The following is a 19,448-nucleotide window of genomic DNA, read 5'->3' as shown; positions in this document are numbered from 1 at the left end:
CATCAGTGCCACCCGTCAATGCAGCCTCATCAGTGCCACCCGTCAATGCAGCCTCATCAGTGCCACCCGTCAATGCAGCCTCATCAGTGCCACCCGTCAATGCAGCCTCATCAGTGCCACCCGTCAATGCAGCCTCATCAGTGCCACCCGTCAATGCAGCCTCATCAGTGCCACCCGTCAATGCAGCCTCATCAGTGCCACCCGTCAATGCAGCCTCATCAGTGCCACCCGTCAATGCAGCCTCATCAGTGCAGCCCATCAGTGCAGCCCATCGGCACACATCAATGAAGGAGAAAATTACCTGTTTGGAAAATGTTACAACAAACTATGAAACAGTTTTCTTTTTTGTTTGTTTTTTCAAAATGTTTTGTCTTTTTTTGTTTGTTTAGCAAAAAATAAAGCCCCAATAGTGATTAAATACCACCAAAAGAAAGCTCTACTTGTGTGAAAAAATTAATTACAAAAATGTCATATGGGTACAGTGTAGCATGACCGCGTAATTATCATTCAAAGAGTGACAGCACTGAAAGCTGAACATTGGCCTGGGCGGGAAGGGGGTTTCCCAGGAAGTGCCAAGTAAGCAAGTGGTTAATTGACTAAAATTATTTTAGTCAACTAAAATGTACTGAAGATTTTAGTGGACTAAAATGTACTAGAGATTGTCGCAAACTTAACCACTTGCCGACCAGCGCACAACGATGTACGTCGACAGAATGGCACGGGCAGCCAAATGGGCATACATGTACGTCCCTTTAAATTTGCCGCCCTGCCATCGGGAGCGCGCCGCCGCCGCCGGCGCGCTCCCGCGCTGGTCGAGACCCCCGTGAGTCCGGTCGCGGGACCCGCGATCGTCTCACGGAGCGGCCAAATGAAGAAATGCCATTGTAAACAGCATTTCTCCATTCTGCCTAGCAACTAGTGACGCTGATCTCTGCTCCATGTGATTGGAGCAGAGATCAGTGTTCACTAAATGAAAGCCCAACCCCCCCACAGTTAGTAACACACCCCTAGGAACACTTAACCCCTACACTGCCACCCACTGGTTAACCCCTTCACTGCCAGTGTCATTTACACAGGAATCACTGCATTTATATAGCAGTGATTACTGTATAAATGACAATGGTCCCAAAAATGTCCGATGTGTCCCCCACAATGTCGCAGTCACAATAAAAATCGCTGATCGCCGCCATTACTAGTAAAAAAAAATAATAAAAAATTATTAATAAAAATGCTATAAAACTATTCCTATTTTGTAAACGCTATAACTTTTGCGCAAATCAATCAATAATCGCTTATTGCGATTTTTTTTTACCAAAAATATGTAGAAGAATACGTATCGGCCTAAACTGAGGGAAAAAAAAAGTTTTTTTATATATTTTTGGGGGATATTTATTATAACAAAAAGTAAAAAATAATGCGTTTTTTTCAAAATTGTCGCTCTATTTTTGTTTATAGCGCAAAAAATAAAAACCGCAGGGGTGATCAAATACCACCAAAAGAAAGCTCTATTTGTGGGAAAAAAAGAACGTCAATTTTGTTTGGGAGCCACGTCGCACGACCGCGCAATTGTCAGTTAAAGCGACGCAGTGCCGAATCGCAAAAAGTGGTCTGGTCTTTGACCAGCAAATTGGTCCGGTCTGAAAGTGGTTAAATATGACTAAAACTAAAAACAAACCAGATGACTAAAATACACCTAAAAATAAAATGTAGTTTTAGTCAAAAGATTATGACTAAAACGAAATCAAAATTTGACGTCAAAATTACCACCGCAAAGGAGACATCTGTTTCAGTGACAACAGTCCAAGAGGAGATTCCCACTCACTTTGCAGAGATGTCATCATTTCACTTCCTGCTGCATCTCCAAGACAGGAAGTAAAGGGAAATCACTCCAACAGAAGACAACAGCAGGAAAAAAATAATAATACAGGTTTTAACCCTTCACGACTCTATCCAAGTCTTACAAGTAATGTTGGCCAACAATACACTTTAATTTCTATCAGAGAAGTAGGAAGTATTTATAATCTGTCAGGCTAATACTACAGCTGTCTTGCTTACATCCAAAAATTTTTTTTTTTATTGGGGGTTAAAGGAAAGGGAAAAGATAGATGGAAATAGATAGCATTCAAAACCTGACGGGGGTCCTAGCCATTCTCCACTCCATTATCTTAAATGTTTCTCAGACATTCTAAGATCCCTTTCACACTGGGGCGTTTTTCAGGCGCTTTAGTGTTAAAAAAGCGCATGTAAAGCGTCTGAAAGAAGCCGCAACTGCAAGCCCAATGTAAAAGCCCGAGTGCTTTCACACTGAGGCGCTGCGCTGGCAAGGCGTCAAAAAAAGTCCTGCAAACAGCTTCTTTGCAGCGCTTTAGGAGTGGTGTATTCGGTGAAATCAATGGGAAGCGCCTGAAAAGCGCTTTTAGCAGCAGCTTTTGGGCGCTGACATTGTGAAAGGGCTCTTAAAGCACTCAGGCTTTCACATTGGGATTGCAGATGAGGCTTCTTTCAAGCGCTTCACAGGTGCTTTTTTTAACGCTAAAGTGCCTGAAAAACGCCCCAGTGTGAAAGGGGTCTTACTGTGTACATTTGATCACCTCTTTCAAATGTTTATTTTTCAGCATGTCTGGCATAATTTTTCACTATATACAGTTTAAAGTGGTAGTAAACCCTTACAAACCACTTTGACCTACAGGTAAGCCTAGATTAAGGCTTACCTGTAGGTCCAAGAAATATCTCCTAAACCTATACGGTTTAGGAGATATTTGCCCGAAGACAGGCACCGCTGTCTAAGGTGCATGCGCCGTAGACAGCGGCGTGCAGGCGCACTAAACGCGGCATTGTCAATGACGAAGATGCCGCGCGTGTCGGCTCCTGTGCGCATGCTTCGCCGAATGACAGCGGCGGAGCTGCGAGACCCACCGAGAAGATGGATGCGCCGGAGTACAGGGGACAGCGGTGACTTCACTGGCTCCTGTGTCAGGTAAGTGACACATAATGGGCTACTATGCGATGCGATGCGATGCGATGCATAGTAGCACATTATGCTTTACCTTTGCAGGGAATGAAAGAGGAAGTAAACTCATCAGGGTTGACTTCCTCTTTAAGAAAATCATTATCATTATTCTGTTGGAGGGATTTTACCTGGATTTCTTGCCAGTACAGTAGCAGCACTTCTTGATGAAGGTTGCCAATATGCCGCAGCCTTACAATTAGTCACAGCATTGTCAGCCTGCCATGACATGACCTTTTACAGTGTATGATAAAGTTTATAATATAATAAAAATTATTCAATAATGTAATCAAATCCTAAAACACTGAAAAAGGGACACTTTTTGGTTGCTATGGACAATCTCCAAATTTCGGGCAGAAAAAAACAGTATTTATAATATAAAAGTGCATGCAGGGCACTGCACAGACCACTAGGGACAAAGGGGGGTGTGGATTTTTTAATACAGTACTGTAATCTGTAAGATTACAGTGCTGTGTGTGTTTTGTGTCTTTTTACTTTTTTGAATTTGCCGCCGTTCTCCGCTCCCGCGCTCCGTAACGTCGCAGGGAACAGAGCTCGGCGGCATTCGGCACTGTGAATCGAGCGGAGGACAGCTCGCTCACACAGCGCGGAGAACATCGCTGGATCCAGGGGACAAGGTAAGTAACTCTCCCTGTGTCCTCCCTGTATCCAGCGATGCAAACCCGAGTCTGGCTCGGGGTTACCGCTCCTGTTAGTAAAATCCCAACCCGAGCCAGACTCGGGATTACCGCTAGGGGGGGTAATACTGCTTTAAGTGGGACACAGACCGCTTTATGAACCTGATAGAGGGTCGTAGACCTTGTACACACGGTCGGACATTCCGACGGAAAATGTCCGATCGGGACCGTGTTGTCGGATAATCCGACCGTGTGTGGGCTCCATCGGACTGTTTCCGTCGGAATATCCAACCAACAAAGTTTTAGAGCTGGGCTATAAAACTTTCCGACAACATGATCCGATCGGACTTTGTCCGATCATGTGTAGAGAATTGCGATCGGACAAAGTGCCACACATGCTCAGATCAAATTCCTAGGCCAAAGCTATTAGCTACTAGCCTGAACGCAGTCCCATCGTAACTAAATCACGTTCCGAACGATCGGATTTTCCGACAACTTTGTCCATCCGTTTGTATGCAACACAAGTTTCGGACAAAATACGACGGATTTTGTTGTTGCAATGTCTGACCGTGTGTACAAGGACTAACACTTCTGCGTGCTACACAAAATTCAAGTTCCACTTGAAACCGCACAAAAAAAAAAAAAACAACAAATACGCAAAAAGCATATTAGAAAGATAAAAAAGGGATTGTGTCAAAACTGTGGCATGCTGCTGCAACACAGATGAATAGAAACGAAATCCTAACACTCAAAACAGGAAATAGGGGACAATTTTAGGTCAGATTATTTATCTTAATAGAGATGACCTTAGACCGGCTTCCATTTACAATAAGCAAGGATGTGCCTCCGTCTCCTTTTTATTGTTCCTGAACTGTTTTGAACTTTTGCATAACTTTGTACTTGTTTAACGCTACACTGCAAGCTACACTGTAAGCTAGGAATAAGCTATTTTTGCCTACCATACATTTGTTATTACATTTTTTTTAAAGAAAAAATATTATTTAAAAAACATAAAAGCAGAGCTAAGAAAAATAATTCAAGCGACTGAGGACCCAACATGCTGCAGCAGATTCCTTTATGCTCCGTTAAAAAAAAACAACAAAGAGAAAGAATAAATGCCCCATGTCTGCCCCCGACTCCGTTCAGGGGAAATATGACATCATCAGTAGTTATTCTTTACAGGGAGCAGCTGCTGCACCCACTGATGAGCAAGAATGAAATCACATTTAGAAAGTCAAACACGGATAAGCCAAGCAAGCATGAACTCACCTATGATCATTGAGAAGACACGCGAGGGCTCCGTGCCCGTGATCTTCCTGTACAGGTGAGGGTAATACAGCTCCAGGCTTTCCAGAAAGGCGTCATAGCCCTTATACCCTGTCCTCTGGAGGATATCCAGCAAGACACCTGATGTCAAGAACATGTGGGAGGTTTATCACTTCACACATTTACTAAGAAAGTGGTGTGTGCAACGACAGGGGTGAGAGAGAGGAGAGACCAGGGCCGTCTTTAAAGGGATTGTAGAGTGAATTTTTTTTTTTTTTAAATAACAAACATGTTATACTTACCTCCACTGTGCAGCTCGTTTTGCACAGAGTGGCCCCGAACCTGCTCTTCTGGGGTCCCTCGGCGGCTGTCTTGGCTTCCTCCCGCAGGTGCTTCTCACGTTCATGCGAGCTCCCTCACATGGTGAGAAGCACCTGCGGGCGCGCTCCCGTGATGCAGCCAGCGGCTATAGCCGCTCGCTGTATCACACGGCCCCGCCCCCCGGCACTCCGCGATGGCTGCGCTGCTTTCCATCCATCCACTCCAGCCAATCAGCGGCCAGGCTGAACGGTGGAAAGGACATCGGGGGACGAGCGCGGGACTTTCGAGGGTTGAGGTAAGTAAAACAGGGGGGCTGGGGGCGCAGGCACTGTCAGGTGTGTTTTCACCTTAATGCATAGAATGCATTAAGGTGAAAAAAACATTTACCTTTAGAACCCCTTTAATATTGATTGGACTCGGGGCAAAATTTTTCTTGGGGCCCCCCCCATGCAATTTCGCTCTCCACCTTCTCTGAGACATACAATAAATAGCAGCTAGACTTAAAATCAGTTTACTGTATCAGCTTAGGCCGCGTACACACGGGCGGATTGTCTGCCCAACTTAGTCCGCTGAACCGTGTTTCAGCGGACAGTCCGCTCGTGTGTGGGCTTCAGCGGACTTTTTCAGCGGACAGTCTGACGGACTTTGTCTTTCGGAATTTCCGTAATTTTGTCCGTCCAAACTTGGTTTTGCCCGTCCAAAATTGGTTTCAGCGGACAGTCCGCTCGTGTGTAGGCAAGTTGGACAGACTAAGTATGGCGCATGCTCAGAAAGGATTTACACGGCCGAAGGTTGCATTGCAGTGTATAGGACTTCGTTTTTCTAGTCCCGTCGTACGTGCTGTACACGTCATCGCGCAAGTTTTCAGCGGACTGTCTGTTCATCGTGTGTGTGGTCAAGTCCGTTCATTCAAAAGTTGAACAGACTGTCTGTCGGATTGTCTGACGAACTTAGTTGGGCAGACAATCCGCCCGTGTGTACGCGGCCTTAGGCAGCGATTGCGATTGGTTGTCAGAGGTTACAGCATATCATTACTGCTTACTGACTGGGCTCACTGATTAGTTGCTAGAGGTTATAGCACATGATTTCTGCTTGCTGATTGGTTGCTAGAGATTACTGTACAGTAGAACTGCTCACTGGTTGCTATAGGTTACAGCACATCTTCTCCTCACTGCAGGGGGGCATGATATGAATGCCACCTCTATTCACATATCAATGCTGCCGGACTCAGCTATTTACATATGAATGTTGCCGCTATTTACAGATGAATGACGGTTATTTACATGTAAACACAGGGTCTGCAGGTGAGTCATCCATACACAACAATAGGGCAGAGCTGAGCAGCATTAGTTGCAGCATTTCACACTGAGATATCGGGACACAGCACGGGACTAAAAAACTTCAAGGGACAAGGGAATTTAAACTGGAATGGTTGGCAAATATGAGACAGCTGCTTTGGGCCCCACAACAATGACAGGGCCCAGGGCAGCTGCCCCTTTTGCCCTGCCTTAAAGACGGCCCTGGGAGAGACAGTAGATAGAATAAGGAAAAGGGAGGTGGAGAGGGGGGATGAGAGTTAAGAGAGAGAAAGGAGGAAAACCATAGGAAACAAGAGAGGAAGAAAGAAAAACCCCAGAAAGAAGTAAGCTTGGGTAGAAAGATGGCAACAGGTTTGGAGGGAAGGATTGATAGAAGGTTAAAGGGAGAGGGCTGATGGGAAGGAAGGTAAATTGGAGTCAGGTAGAGAGGGAGGAATTATAAAAGGTGTCTCCAAAATCAATTTTAAAAATCTGGTACCTTTTCCACAGAAAGGCCACTTACCCACTTTTCTCTTGCGGATAACGAGGCTGGGGTCATTAAAAACTTGCTCTTCGTCATCACTGTTGAGGACACGACACTGGCGCAGGTACGGTGTGATCCTGTTTGGATCTATAACTGAGATCAATTTGACCCTGTAGTGTTCCAGCTTACTCCAGCACCCTTCATCCTCTTCCTCAGACATAATGGGTGGGGTTCAAGGAAAAGGTCTCTAAAGATACAAATAAATATTATATGTGATACTGTAGGTGCCAGCTCTTTAACGTATCAGCATTCCATAAGGCATAAGCTGGACAAAATGTTATTCTAAAGCTGCATCTACTGTACATAGAAGTCTTACACTGAGGACACTAGTTCTGTGAACTGGGGATCCCCAAAGAATCCCCTTAATTTGCAGGGATTTCCTCTCATTTTCTGTTTGGCTATGGGACAGGAAGTGAAGGGAAATCTCTGCAATGGGACGCATATGGTGAAAATAAATCTTCCCTTATCGAGAAGAAGGAAGGAAGAAAGAAGGAAGGAAGAAGGAAGAAGGAAGGAAGGAAGGAAGGAATGAAGGAAGGAAGGAAGGAAGGAAGGAAGGAAGGATGAAGGAAGGAAGAAAGGAAGGATGAAGGAAGGAAGAAAGGAAGGATGAAGGATGAAGGTTGAAGGAAGGATGAAGGAAGGAAGGATGAAGGAAGGAAGAAAGGAAGGATGAAGGAAGGAAGGATGAAGGATGAAGGAAGGAAGGAAGGAAGGAAGGAAGAAGGAAGGAGGAAGGAAGGATGAAGGAAGGATGAAGGAAGGAAGGATGGAGGAAGGAAGAAGAAAGAAAGAAGAAAGAAAGAAGAAAGAAAGAAGAAAGAAAGAAGAAAGAAAGAAGAAAGAAGAAGAAGAAAGAAGAAGAAGGAAGGAAGGAAGGAAGGAAGGAAGGAAGGGAGGGAGGGAGGGAGGGAGGAAGGAAGGGAGGAAGGAAGGAAGGAAGGAAGGAAGGAAGGAAGGAAGGGAGGAAGGAAGGGAGGAAGGAAGGAAGGGAGGAAGGAAGGAAGGAAGGAAGGAAGGAAGGAAGGAAGGAAGAAGGAGGAAGAAGGAAGGGAGGAAGAAGGAGGAAGAAGGAAGGAAGACGGAAGGAGGAAGAAGGAAGAAGAAGGAAAAAGGAGGAAGAAGAAGGAAGAAGGAAGGAAGAAAGAATGAAGGAAGAAGAAGGAAGAAGAAGGAAGAAGGAGGAGGGAGGAGGAAGGAGGAAGAAGGTAGAAGGACAAAGAAGGAAGAAGGAGGAAGAAGGAGGAAGAAGGAAGGAGGCGTTTTGCCCATAGTTTTACATTAAACATGAAAAGACTACTGACGAACCAGGCCAAGCAGCTCCAGCTTTTGGTACCCTGGGAATAATGCCAAGCAGCTCAAGCTCTTGATACCCCTTGGACAATGCCAAGCAGCTCCAACTAGTAGTGCTCTTTAAACTAGGCCAGGCAGATCTTCCTAAGCACCCTTAAAGAATAACTAAATGAAAAACTTTTTTTTTTAACTTTTGGATAAGGGATATTTGGAGGGATTAGAACACTTGTCGTGTTTATTGCCGTTTGTATCCCCATTAAAGGAGATCCCCAATGGGACGCAGAAGGTGATAAAAAAATAAATAAATCAGGGGTTATAACGCCCTTGCTCTATCCAAACATAAATAAGATGTTTTGCCTATAGTTCTACTTTAAAACATTTTGTTTCACAAAAGATTAGGTTTTTCCAAAAAGTTACAAAGGAGTCATGAACTGGAAGCAATAGTACTATATAAGGGTACAGATATAAAATAAGAGCAAGGCTTGCATTGTATAAAACACAATACAGAAAGCCAAGAACATCAGTTAGGATGAAATATGAAGAGCAGTGATATAGTTAGGATGTGATATATGTACAGGTCTAGTGCAATGAACTATGAACTGTCCAGAAACAGGCATGTGCTTTTCCAACTGTAAAAAGTGTCTTGCTGAATGGAGGAAAAAAAGCTCTTGCAAACCAGCAAAGTAAGAAGGATGGGGTGGGGGTAGGGAGGTATGGGTGCACCCATCACCTTGGACAGGGTTATAGGGAAATTAGGAAGAGATAAAAAAAAAAAGAAAAAAGGAAAACTCGCCTGGGAGGAGAAAAAGGGAAAAGAAAGAGGGAATCTTTGTGGGCCAACTGGGGGACCTCACCGCTCATCACCTGGACTATTCACAAAGAGAGCAAGTTACGATCTATATTCGTCTGAGTGTTAAAATCAATCCAGGGACTCCAAATCGTGGAGGTACTGGGAGTGCATGTCAAGGATAAATGTTGGCTTCTCATGTACAATAATGCCCATGAATCTTTGTTTTATTTCAGCAAGATTAGGAAAAAGGTTTTCTCCATGCTGTAGCAAGGGTTTGCCAGGCAGCCAGGAACACAAACTCCACCAGTTTCCTCCCATTCCTTGATCAGGCTAAGATTGGTTCATGTAGCAGCGCTTCCCAGGAGTTACGAGCCAAAGAGACGTCAAGCATAGACCACATGATGGAGCAGACCCGTGTCCAGAACTGCAGCTCCTTCATCACTCTCATCAAATGTGAAGGAAAGTGCTCCATTACCTGCAGCCCTGGAAGAACATTGGGGACACTGAGGGAGTAAACTTTGAATTGCAATCAGGGGTCATGTACCAGCAGTTGAGTAATTTGTATGCATTTTCTTGGGCAAAGATATTCTGGGAATATTTAGAAGATAGCCAAATCTTAGCCCAAGTCACGTGGTTTGGGGTTCTGACAAGGTCCACTGCCATTTTAGCTGCATAGGGAAGGTAACCTGAGTTGATCAAGTTTGTTTGAGGGAAGAGTAAAGATAAGAAACTAGGCTTCTCAACTGCGGATGCTTTAGGCATCAGTTCTTGAAAGGAATTAGATGCTTTGGAGCGCCATCATGGAGCCTAAGCAAGCCACGGACATGATAATGAACTTGGATATATCGAAAAGAACAAGGCCACTGGCAGTTGCCAGTGCTCTTGGAGATATTGAGAGGTTTGAATGCCATCCAGGGCTAAGAGTAGGCATATTTAACACCCTGCAATTGCCACCATCCAATAGCCAACATGTTCTCATGGGCAGGGATGAATTGGAAGATGTCCAAAATGCCACAGAGAGGCAAATGGGAAGAAATCAGCCCACTGGAATATTTCACAGAATACCACAGGCATAGGAAATGCAACATGGAAGGTTTGCTTAGTTTGGGCTGAGTGTTAGGCTGGGTCCAGAGGAGATTATGGACTGGAAATTGGGAACAGTCAGCAAGAAATGAACCCAAACAGACATTTTAGGGGTAGCATGAAAGGAGAAAAAGGGGAGCAAGGAGAGCAATTTGTGCAGCCATGAATTAATAATTTAAGATAAGGTACTGCCAGACCACCTACCAGATAGCGTCAGTACAGTATGGAGATGGACAGTCGAGGTTTACTGCTCTGCCACAGGAAGAGGAGCAAATATATTATTTAACAGATAGTTCAGAACATGTTTTTTCTGCCCTCAGACATGCCTCATGGTTGAAGGCGATATAAACTGAATTCAGAAAAGGTTGATCATTAGAAGTAACACCTTTTGGGCTGAGCTTATTGTAAGTTTAATTATCCTATTGTCGGTCATGGTATTTAGGAGCCAGATAGATGCCATGAGAGGAGACTCAATCACCCACAATCCACTCATCAACTCATACCTCTCCATTCATGAAGATTCCTGGGCACCTTATGCATTGAAACTAAGAGGTCACAAGAAATAATTCCTCTAACCTCCCTGGCGGTATGATTATTTCTGATTTTAGGTGCTGAAAGCGGTACAGTTATTTTGCATGGAAATTTGGCATTTATATTGTAGTTCTATTATTCTTAGGAATAACTCTCTTAAATCTGTTCAAACCAGAGTCTAGCAGACATCCCGGGTATGATAAAGTTTATAATATAATAAATAATAATAAAAATTATTCAATAATGTAATAAAATCCAAAAACACTGAAATTTGCTCATTTTCAGAACTGTCGCTGTCATTAGATTTAGCGTTTGATGACGAATTTCCCCACAAATCGCTATCGCTCAATTCTGCAAGTGATTATAATTTATTATCGCTGTTTTCTAGTTGGTCTAAAATCACTTTTGACATAAAGGGACAGTTTTTGGTTGCTATGGACAATCTCCAAATTCCAGGCAGAAAAAACAGTATTTATAATATAAAAGTGCATGCAGGGCACTGGACAGACCACTAGGGATAAAGGGGGTGAGTAATTTTTTTTTATACAGTACTGTAATCTGTAAGATTACAGTACTGTGTGTGTTTTGTGTGTTTTTACTTTTTTGAAATTGGCGCCGATCTCCGCTCTCGTGCGCCGTAACGTCGCAGGGAATGGAGCTCAGTGGCACTCGGGCACGGTGTGAATCGAGCGTAGCGCGGAGGACATCGCTGGATCCAGGGGACAAGGTAAGTAACCTCTCCCTGTATCCAGCGATGCGATCCCAAGTCCGGCTCGGGGTTACCACTCGTGGAACTAAAATCCCAACCCGAGCCAGACTCGGGATCACCGCCAGGGAGGTTAAGAGTAGCCATTTTGAAAGCCACAGCAGCCATTCTAAAAACTCTGGTAACCAGCAATCCAGACCAGTAGCCATTTTTGGAAAGGGTAATTATGTTGTGTTGATTTTTACCTTATATTAATTTATGTTCACTTAGATATTGATTTATTGAGTATTATATAGTTGATATTTACTCTCTTGAATCAGTAACCGCTTTGTAGATTTTTCTCTAAAGATTACATTTTCACCTAGGGAGTATGTCACTCTTAACTTATCATCATTGTTGGGCAGATTAAGGGATAAAGCTAAAATTTGGTCAAAATTGAAAATGGCATTAGTGAGAAGAGTGAACCTCATAAAAATGTTTTTCATGCCCCAGCTCCTCTACATCCTGCATAATATGCTCATGGTTGTCCCACTTAAAACTTTCTGAATCATAAATTCATCATACAGATCTTTTATTTGTCTTAATAAGCTCAGGCTCAGGCTCGAGCAACTACAAAAACCCATTTGGCTATGATTGGCTATGCCCAACACCTGGTTATATTACCTGGCAGCTCAGCTGCAACATATTGCTTGGGCTTTGCCCGTGGAGTCGGCGGACTTGGCAGGGAGGGCGGACCCAACCACGGCTCTGCTACGACACAAGAGTAAATAATGTGGCTATGGGGCTGGAGGCATTGTCCTACGCTAAGTCCAATAACCTTTTCCCCACCTATGTGCTAATGCAGAAGGTATGGAATAAGGCCAGGCAGCTGCAAGACATTAATGAATTTACGGGTTTTAGCCATCTGGGACAATGGTCATTACAATCATTGCCGTGTGGACCAAGATGGAAGCAGTATGGAATTACACTCATGGTTCACATCTTTTCAGATGGCAATTTGAACTCCTTTGCTTCACTACAGACTAAATTCAACCTTCCACAGTCTATGTATTTCCCATACAGGCAATTGCAACATGCGGTCAGGGCTCAGTCTGAGGGAAGTTTGTGGATACAATCTCCAGCCCCCATTTTCCATTACGCGACAGAGGTCTCTCATTTCAAGGGATTCATATCTCAGTGCTATGCCATGCTTTCATCCATAGACCTGGAGGGCTTCCCATCCAGGGTGACACCCTTATGGGAGAGTGACATAGGTGCATTTACAGGGTGGCAAATGTGGTGCAACGGCTATCCCAACTGTACTTCGTATTGCGGGTACACTTTACTCCTGTAAAACTGCACAGCATGGGTCTCAGAGAACGCAGAGGGCATCAGGTGCTCCAGAGATCATGGAGACCTTATACGCCTACTGTGGCGCTGCCCCAAGCTACACCTTTACTAGTCGGGGGTGGTTGCTACCAACAATAGAGCATTTCAAGTTGCTGTGCCAATGGATCCTAAGCCGTGCATCTTGGGAATATTGGAGGATCTACCAATTGAGCACATTCCCAAACAAGCCAATACCAGAGCACTGTTCCAAGCATGTAAATTCATCCTCAGACACAAAAAATGAATAAATCAAATGAGAGACACCCTGCAGTTGGAGTAGTATATTTTCCAGCATCAGGGCCACCCAGTGAAATTCAATAACCTATGGTCCCCATGGTTGGATACTCCCGGCCTTAGCCCAGTGGAATTGGTTCTAGACAGACTGGTCATGTGATGTGGAGATGGTCCCTACTTCTAATGTATACCTGGTGCTGTTGTTCCCTGCAAATCCTACTATGTGTTCCTGATGAAGGTGGAGGATAGTTAAAGGGGAGTGGGAGAGCAGGGGCGCAAGGGGGAGGGAAGCAGTGAACTGTCGAGATATATTACAATTTATTTTTGTACTAGTGAAGTGCGACGATGATGTGTTGAACTTTATATGGCAATAATTGCGTTGGAACCTGACTTGTTGAACTGTATGTTTATTGTTTTTCCAAAAAGATTCAATTTTCAATATTTTTTCATTTGCATAGTCTCCGCTTCATTGACATAACAAAGGTCTAATTTTATTTCACATTGTTAATCACTTACTTACCTGCACTACAGTAAGGCCCGGTTCACACTGCGGGCGATGCGAGGCGACACAGACTTGCCTCGCCGCGACCTCAGCGGCAACTTGCAGATGACTTCTGTTTAGAAGTCAATGCAAGTCGCCCCGAGGTCGCCCAGAAGTAGTACAGGAAGCTTTTTTCTGAGTCGGAGCGACTCGAGTCGCTCCTCTCAGAACGGTTCCATTGTACAGAACGGGGGCGACTTGCCAGATTGCGGCGAGGCGAGTCGTGTCGCCTCGCATCGCCCGCAGTGTGAACCGGCCCTAACGGCTGATATTGTGAAAAACAGACGTTCTGTCTCATTGTAATTTTTACAAGGTTATTTTATTCTATAGGGAAGTTTATCATTGCGATGTCCTTTCAAAAAGTACTACACTCCCATGTAACGGGTGTTTCAATTGCTATTCAAGCTTTTATGTAGCACAATTATTATTTTAATTTTATTTAACATTTGTTTTGTCAACCAATCTGTATAAAACTATTTTGCATGGTTATATGTCTGGGAAGTTTATCATTGCTGTGTCATTTCAAAAAGGTACAACACTCCCATTAGCGGGTGTTTGAATTGAGACTTAATTTTATGTAGCACAATCGGTATTTAAAATTTTATGTAACGTTTGTTTTTGACTATATATACCGTATTTATCAGCGTATAACACGCAGCTCAAAATTAGGAGGGAATTTTAAGGAAAAAAACTTTTAGGAGGGAAGTTTAAGGAAAAAAAAAAAAACTTACATTTAAATGCCCATCAATGCAGCCTTATCATTGTCCATCTGCAGCCTTGTCCACCATTGCAGCCTTGTCAGTGTCATATGCAGCCTTGTCCCCCATTGCAGCCTTGTCAGTGTCATATGCAGCCTTGTCCCCCATTGCAGCCTTGTCAGTGTCATATGCAGCCTTTCCACCATTGCAGCCTTGTCCACCATTGCAGCCTTGTCAGTCAGCCTTGTCCACCATTGCAGCCTTGTCAGTCAGCCTTGTCCACCATTGCAGCCTTGTCAGTTTTTTTTTTTGTAAATGCCGCCAAGATACAGAGTCGGATGTCCTGTGTATCTCGGCGGCGTGCGGTAGTTCTTGGCGGCCTTTGGCTCTTCTCGGCAGCTTTCGGCTGCCTTTGGCCGCTCTCTGCAGATTTTGGCCGCCTTCAGCCATTCTCGGCGCAGAGAATGGTCGAAGGCAGCCGAAAGCCGCCGAGAAGAGCCAAAGGTGGCCGAAAGCTGCTGAGAAGACCCCAAGGAAGCCGAAAGCTGCCGAGAAGAGCCGAAGGCGGCTGAAAGCCGCCCAGAGGCTCAGAATTGCGGGGGATCGGCGTATAACACGCACACCCGCAATTTTACCCTGCTTTTAAGGGGAAAAAGTGCATGTTATACGCCAATACGGTATATATATATATATATATATATATATATATATATATATAAACTATTTTGTATGATTACATGTATGGTGAATAAATTTCATATTTTTAGACTGTGGTCATATTTGATTGATCCTGTATCTTAAAAATAGTATTGTCTAAAAATTACTCAATCATAAATACCGTGCAGGAAAATTATCCTCATAAGCGTGACAGGTTAAGAGTCACAAATAATTGTTTCTATAAATACATAAATATGTGAGAACAGAATGTTACTCATGCTACATTCCAATTTATAACAATTTGTTTCCTTAATTAAACAAACTCATAGCTTTTTTTTTTTCTTTTTTTATCCTTTCTCATGGTTATATTAAGTACACAGCACAGCAGCAGGTTTTAAAAAAAAGCATATGCCACCTATGAGACAGACAGGAGATCACATATCCTTCAACAAGCTGTCTTTCATGTGGGATTTCTAGGTAAAACCCAACTGTCGGGGCTCTGACAGCACAAACATGATATTCTGCACCAGGTAGAAAAACACTACTTTTAAAGACATTTTTCATACCTCTAAAAAGCAGTGTTGAGGGGGAATAAAAAAAAGTGTCCCCAAACCTGGGTTTGAAGAGCTCTACAGGATGCACAGCTTTCCACACCTTTGAATTAAATTGCCTACTAGACTAACCAATGCCAACAGTGCTACATTAGAACCTTACAGGGAAAAGGAGGGAGAATACTAACTATGGAGCATGAGTTGCACAGAGGGCAACAATGAGCTGCTCCAAGATCAAACTATATGCAGCCTGTTCTTTCTGGGTTTAGATCTTGATTGTAGCATTTCAGGGAAATGGAATATAGGCTAAGAAAATATAGACAGAAAAAAAAAAAAACTCTTCTGCTTCTTACTTTTCACTCTGTAAACTGCTGACACTCTGACGACACTCGTTGCCTAAATTGGCAGCTGCCATCGCCAATGTGTCATTTAGAGTTGCAGGTACTGGGGATGTCATTGTAGTGACCAAGCAGGCCAGGGGTTTAAGACTTCACTGGCTTGTTCCAGACAATTAATGAAAGATGTACTGTTCTTTTTTTCTCACTTTAAATATACAATATATTGCATAACTACATACCACAGCTGTGTTGACTCTACTTTGCTTAACAGCACAGCATTACCCATCTTCTGGGCAGGTATGACTATGTAAAGGTGGGCACTACTACCCTGTATCTCAAACTATCTGAAACTTGCATGCACAGCTGCAATCTCCCATTATGCTCTACAGCAGAAATGTTTGCATAACAACTTAAAAAAAAAAAAAAAAAAAAAAAAAAAAAAACATACTTTAGTAAGGAACATACATTCCACGTTAATAATGACAGCATGTTATCAAAATTTATGTGTGCTGTAAATTGCCTCCAGCGTTGCTCCTGTTTCTTTTTGCTGGAGGCCACCATTTTGCTGATGACCAGAGCCCCTGAGCAGTAGTAAATCTTTAGGCTGTCAGCAGAACGACCTCTACATTTTCGACCAAAAAATAAAAAACAACTGAGCATGTGCAGAGCAGGGTGAGAGTGTATTACTGGATTTGAAACAGTATAGGCACCAGTGGGGGGGGGTGGCAAACAATGCACCCACACAGCCCGCCCCCCCCCACATCATTTCAGGGCAGGTCACCAGCAGATCCCCCACCCCCTGGTCGATCGATGAGCCCAATACTTACCCCCAGGCAGTGGCATCGTCCCCTGCATCGTCTCTGGCGGGAGAGAGAAAATCCACCACTCCAGGCTGATCCACCGAAAAACTGGCCACTCTTCCTCCAAAAAGATAGGGGTCCCAGGTGCAGGCTAATTGCACTAGCCAAATGTAAAGGAACAGAAAAACTCTGGATAGCTGCACTCCGGATCAGGTAAAATAAATAATGCCTTTATTGTTTCCACTCAAAAAAATCTTCACATCATACAGATCACAACAGCAAAGGGACAAATAAAATAGAGCAAAAAATTCTGATGCGTTTCACGCTGAAATTAGCGCTTATTCATAGCTCATGAATAAGCGCTAATTTCAGCATGAAACGTGTCAGCATTATTCTGCATCCGGACATGGCTCGTCTCGGATCGGCAGGAGGGCTCTGTGATTGGCCCTCCTGATCTCATGACGGCCGTGTCCAATCACAGCTGTCATGCGATGTTCAGGAACGTCCATTCAGAAGTAGAAGGCTCCCACCCGGCCGTATATATACATTGGCCGGGTGGGAAGTAGTTAATACCTTGGAATGTCTACTTTCTAAAAAGGGGTCATTTGGGGGGTATTTGTACTTTCCTGACTTGTTGTTTGACTGCCATTTTGAAGTCTACATTTGGTTTTGCTATTCTTTACTATTGAGTTATCAGATAACTGTTTGTTTCATTGTGGAAAGTCTTCCTGTAAACAAACGTCCTGCTCACTATATCTGTGTCTGTTATTATGGTGTTTGCAAGTACTGTTTGGTAGGTGTGCCTGAGGGGCTGGGACAGTTCTTGGGGTTGAGAGGCAGAGTATGAAATCAACTATACTTAAAGCGGAGCTCCACCCGAATTACTACTCCTATGCCTATAGGATTGTCTTGTTGTGTAATTGCTGGATATCCCCCTTACCTTGCTGCCGTCATCTTGTGTCTTTTTCGTTTTTTACATTTCCTGGTCCTGGAGATTCCGGAAAGGGGCAGTGCGGCTGCGGATATGGGCGGGGCTTCAGCGGCAGGTCTGCGCTTCCTGTTAGCCGCACTGGCTCCTGGGATCGTTTTTTTCAATTTCCCTGGAGTCTGTGCGGCGCCCAGACGCCAGATCGGAGATTATACGGGCGGTGCATGCTGGGACATTAGCAGCACTGTGTCCCGGAAGACAATGCCTGTGGGATTCACATGCCCACAGGCAAAAGGGAAAACGTCAGGAGACGTTTTTAACCACCGAAAACCGAAAAACGGCAGCAGGAGCATTAGGAAAAAAAAAAAAAGTAAGTACAAAAATTCGAAAACTTACTTCTTGCAATTAACCCCCCCAAAAAAAAAAAAAAACGGCAGTGGAACCCCACTTTAACCACTTCCCGACCAGCGCACGCCGATGTACATCGACAGAATGGCACGGGCAGGCATATTGGCGTACATGTACGTCCAATCTTCAATGCCGCCCTGCCATCGGGAGCGCGCCGCCGGCTGGTCGGGACCCCCGTGAGTCCGGTCGTGGGACCCGTGGACTCGATCTCCGCAGGCATACCCGCGATCGTCTCACGGGACAGCTGAATGGAGGAAATGCCGTGTAAACAGCATTTCTCCATTCTGCCTAGCAACTAGTGACGCTGATCTCTGCTCCATGTGATTGGAGCAGAGATCAGTGTTCACTAAATGAAAGCCCAACCCCCCCACAGTTAGTAACACACCCCTAGGAACACTTAACCCCTACACTGCCACCCACTGGTTAACCCTTTCACTGCCAGTGTCATTTACACAGGAATCACTGTATTTATATAGCAGTGATTACTGTATAAATGACAATGGTCCCAAAAATGTGTCAAAAATGTCCGACGGGTCCCCCACAATGTCGCAGTCACAATAAAAATCGCTGATCGCCGCCATTACTAGTAAAAAAAAAAAAAAAAATTATTAATAAAAATGCTATAAAACTATCCCTATTTTGTAAACGCTATAACTTTTGCGATTTTTTTTACCAAAAATATGTAGAAGAATACGTATCGGCCTAAACTGAGGGAAAAAAATGTTTTTTTATATATTTTTGGGGGATATTTATTATAACAAAAAGTAAAAAATAATGCGTTTTTTTCAAAATTGTCACTCTATTTTTGTTTATAGCTCAAAAAATAAAAACCACAGGGGTGATCAAATACCACCAAAAGAAAGCTCTATTTGTGGGAAAAAAAGGACGTCAATTTTGTTTGGGAGCCACGTCGCACGACCGCGCAATTGTCAGTTAAAGGGACGCAGTGCCGAATCGCAAAAAGCGGTCCGGTCTTTGACCAGCAAAATTGTCCGGTCTGAAAGTGGTTAAGCGGCTCCTCCGGGGGTAGAGCTACACCTCCAACAACCAGCTTACCCAGAGTTTTACTGCTAAAAGAAAATGGCACACAGTATTTGACTTTTTAGAAGTCTGTATGACAGGTTCTCTTTAGAACTAGACGTGAAAAGATTCAGCTTTGGACAAACTGTAAATTGCGAAACCGTAGAACCACCGGTCCCGCAGATTTGCAGATTCATGCCGTTCTTTAAAAATTGCATAAATCAGCAGGGAAAAAAGCAAAAATCTTGGCTTTGTCAATTTTTGGCGAAGCAGGCTTTTTTTTTTTTCTTCTTCTTAGAAACAAGACTATTGCTCAATCTATAAAGAGAACCTGTTACTGGTAATGAGCCTATATTTGCTACTAAAAAGCCACATCAGCAATTTAGATGAATCACAACTCTTTCCGTGGAAACAAAAATATTTTTTGA

The 19,448-nt window shown here is 43.8% G+C and overlaps 1 protein-coding gene across 2 annotated transcripts in view; it reads right to left on the bottom strand.

Annotated features, from left to right (window-relative positions):
* The window catches only part of CARD9 (caspase recruitment domain family member 9), a 77,665-nt gene that overhangs the window by 28,732 nt on the left and 29,485 nt on the right, over positions 1-19,448 (bottom strand). Inside the window, exons 3-5 of one of the 2 annotated variants that reach the window (XM_077468192.1) lie at positions 7,054-7,261; positions 4,915-5,052; positions 1,823-1,852 (exon numbers count right to left, since the gene is read on the bottom strand). In XM_077468192.1, coding sequence (XP_077324318.1) covers positions 1,823-1,852; positions 4,915-5,052; positions 7,054-7,234 — 349 coding nt within the window. In that variant the 5' untranslated portion in view covers positions 7,235-7,261. The remainder of the gene's footprint in view (positions 1-1,822; positions 1,853-4,914; positions 5,053-7,053; positions 7,262-19,448) is intronic. The other variant, XM_077468193.1, reaches the window with a different exon arrangement.

The sequence above is a fragment of the Lithobates pipiens genome, unplaced genomic scaffold, assembly GCF_037356315.1.
Source record: "Lithobates pipiens isolate NorthernLeopardFrog02 unplaced genomic scaffold, aLitPip1_a1.2 Scaffold_11, whole genome shotgun sequence".
Lineage (NCBI taxonomy): Eukaryota > Metazoa > Chordata > Amphibia > Anura > Ranidae > Lithobates > Lithobates pipiens.
The sequence above is the reverse complement of the archived record's forward strand: the minus strand, read 5'-3'. Positions and strand labels throughout refer to the sequence as shown.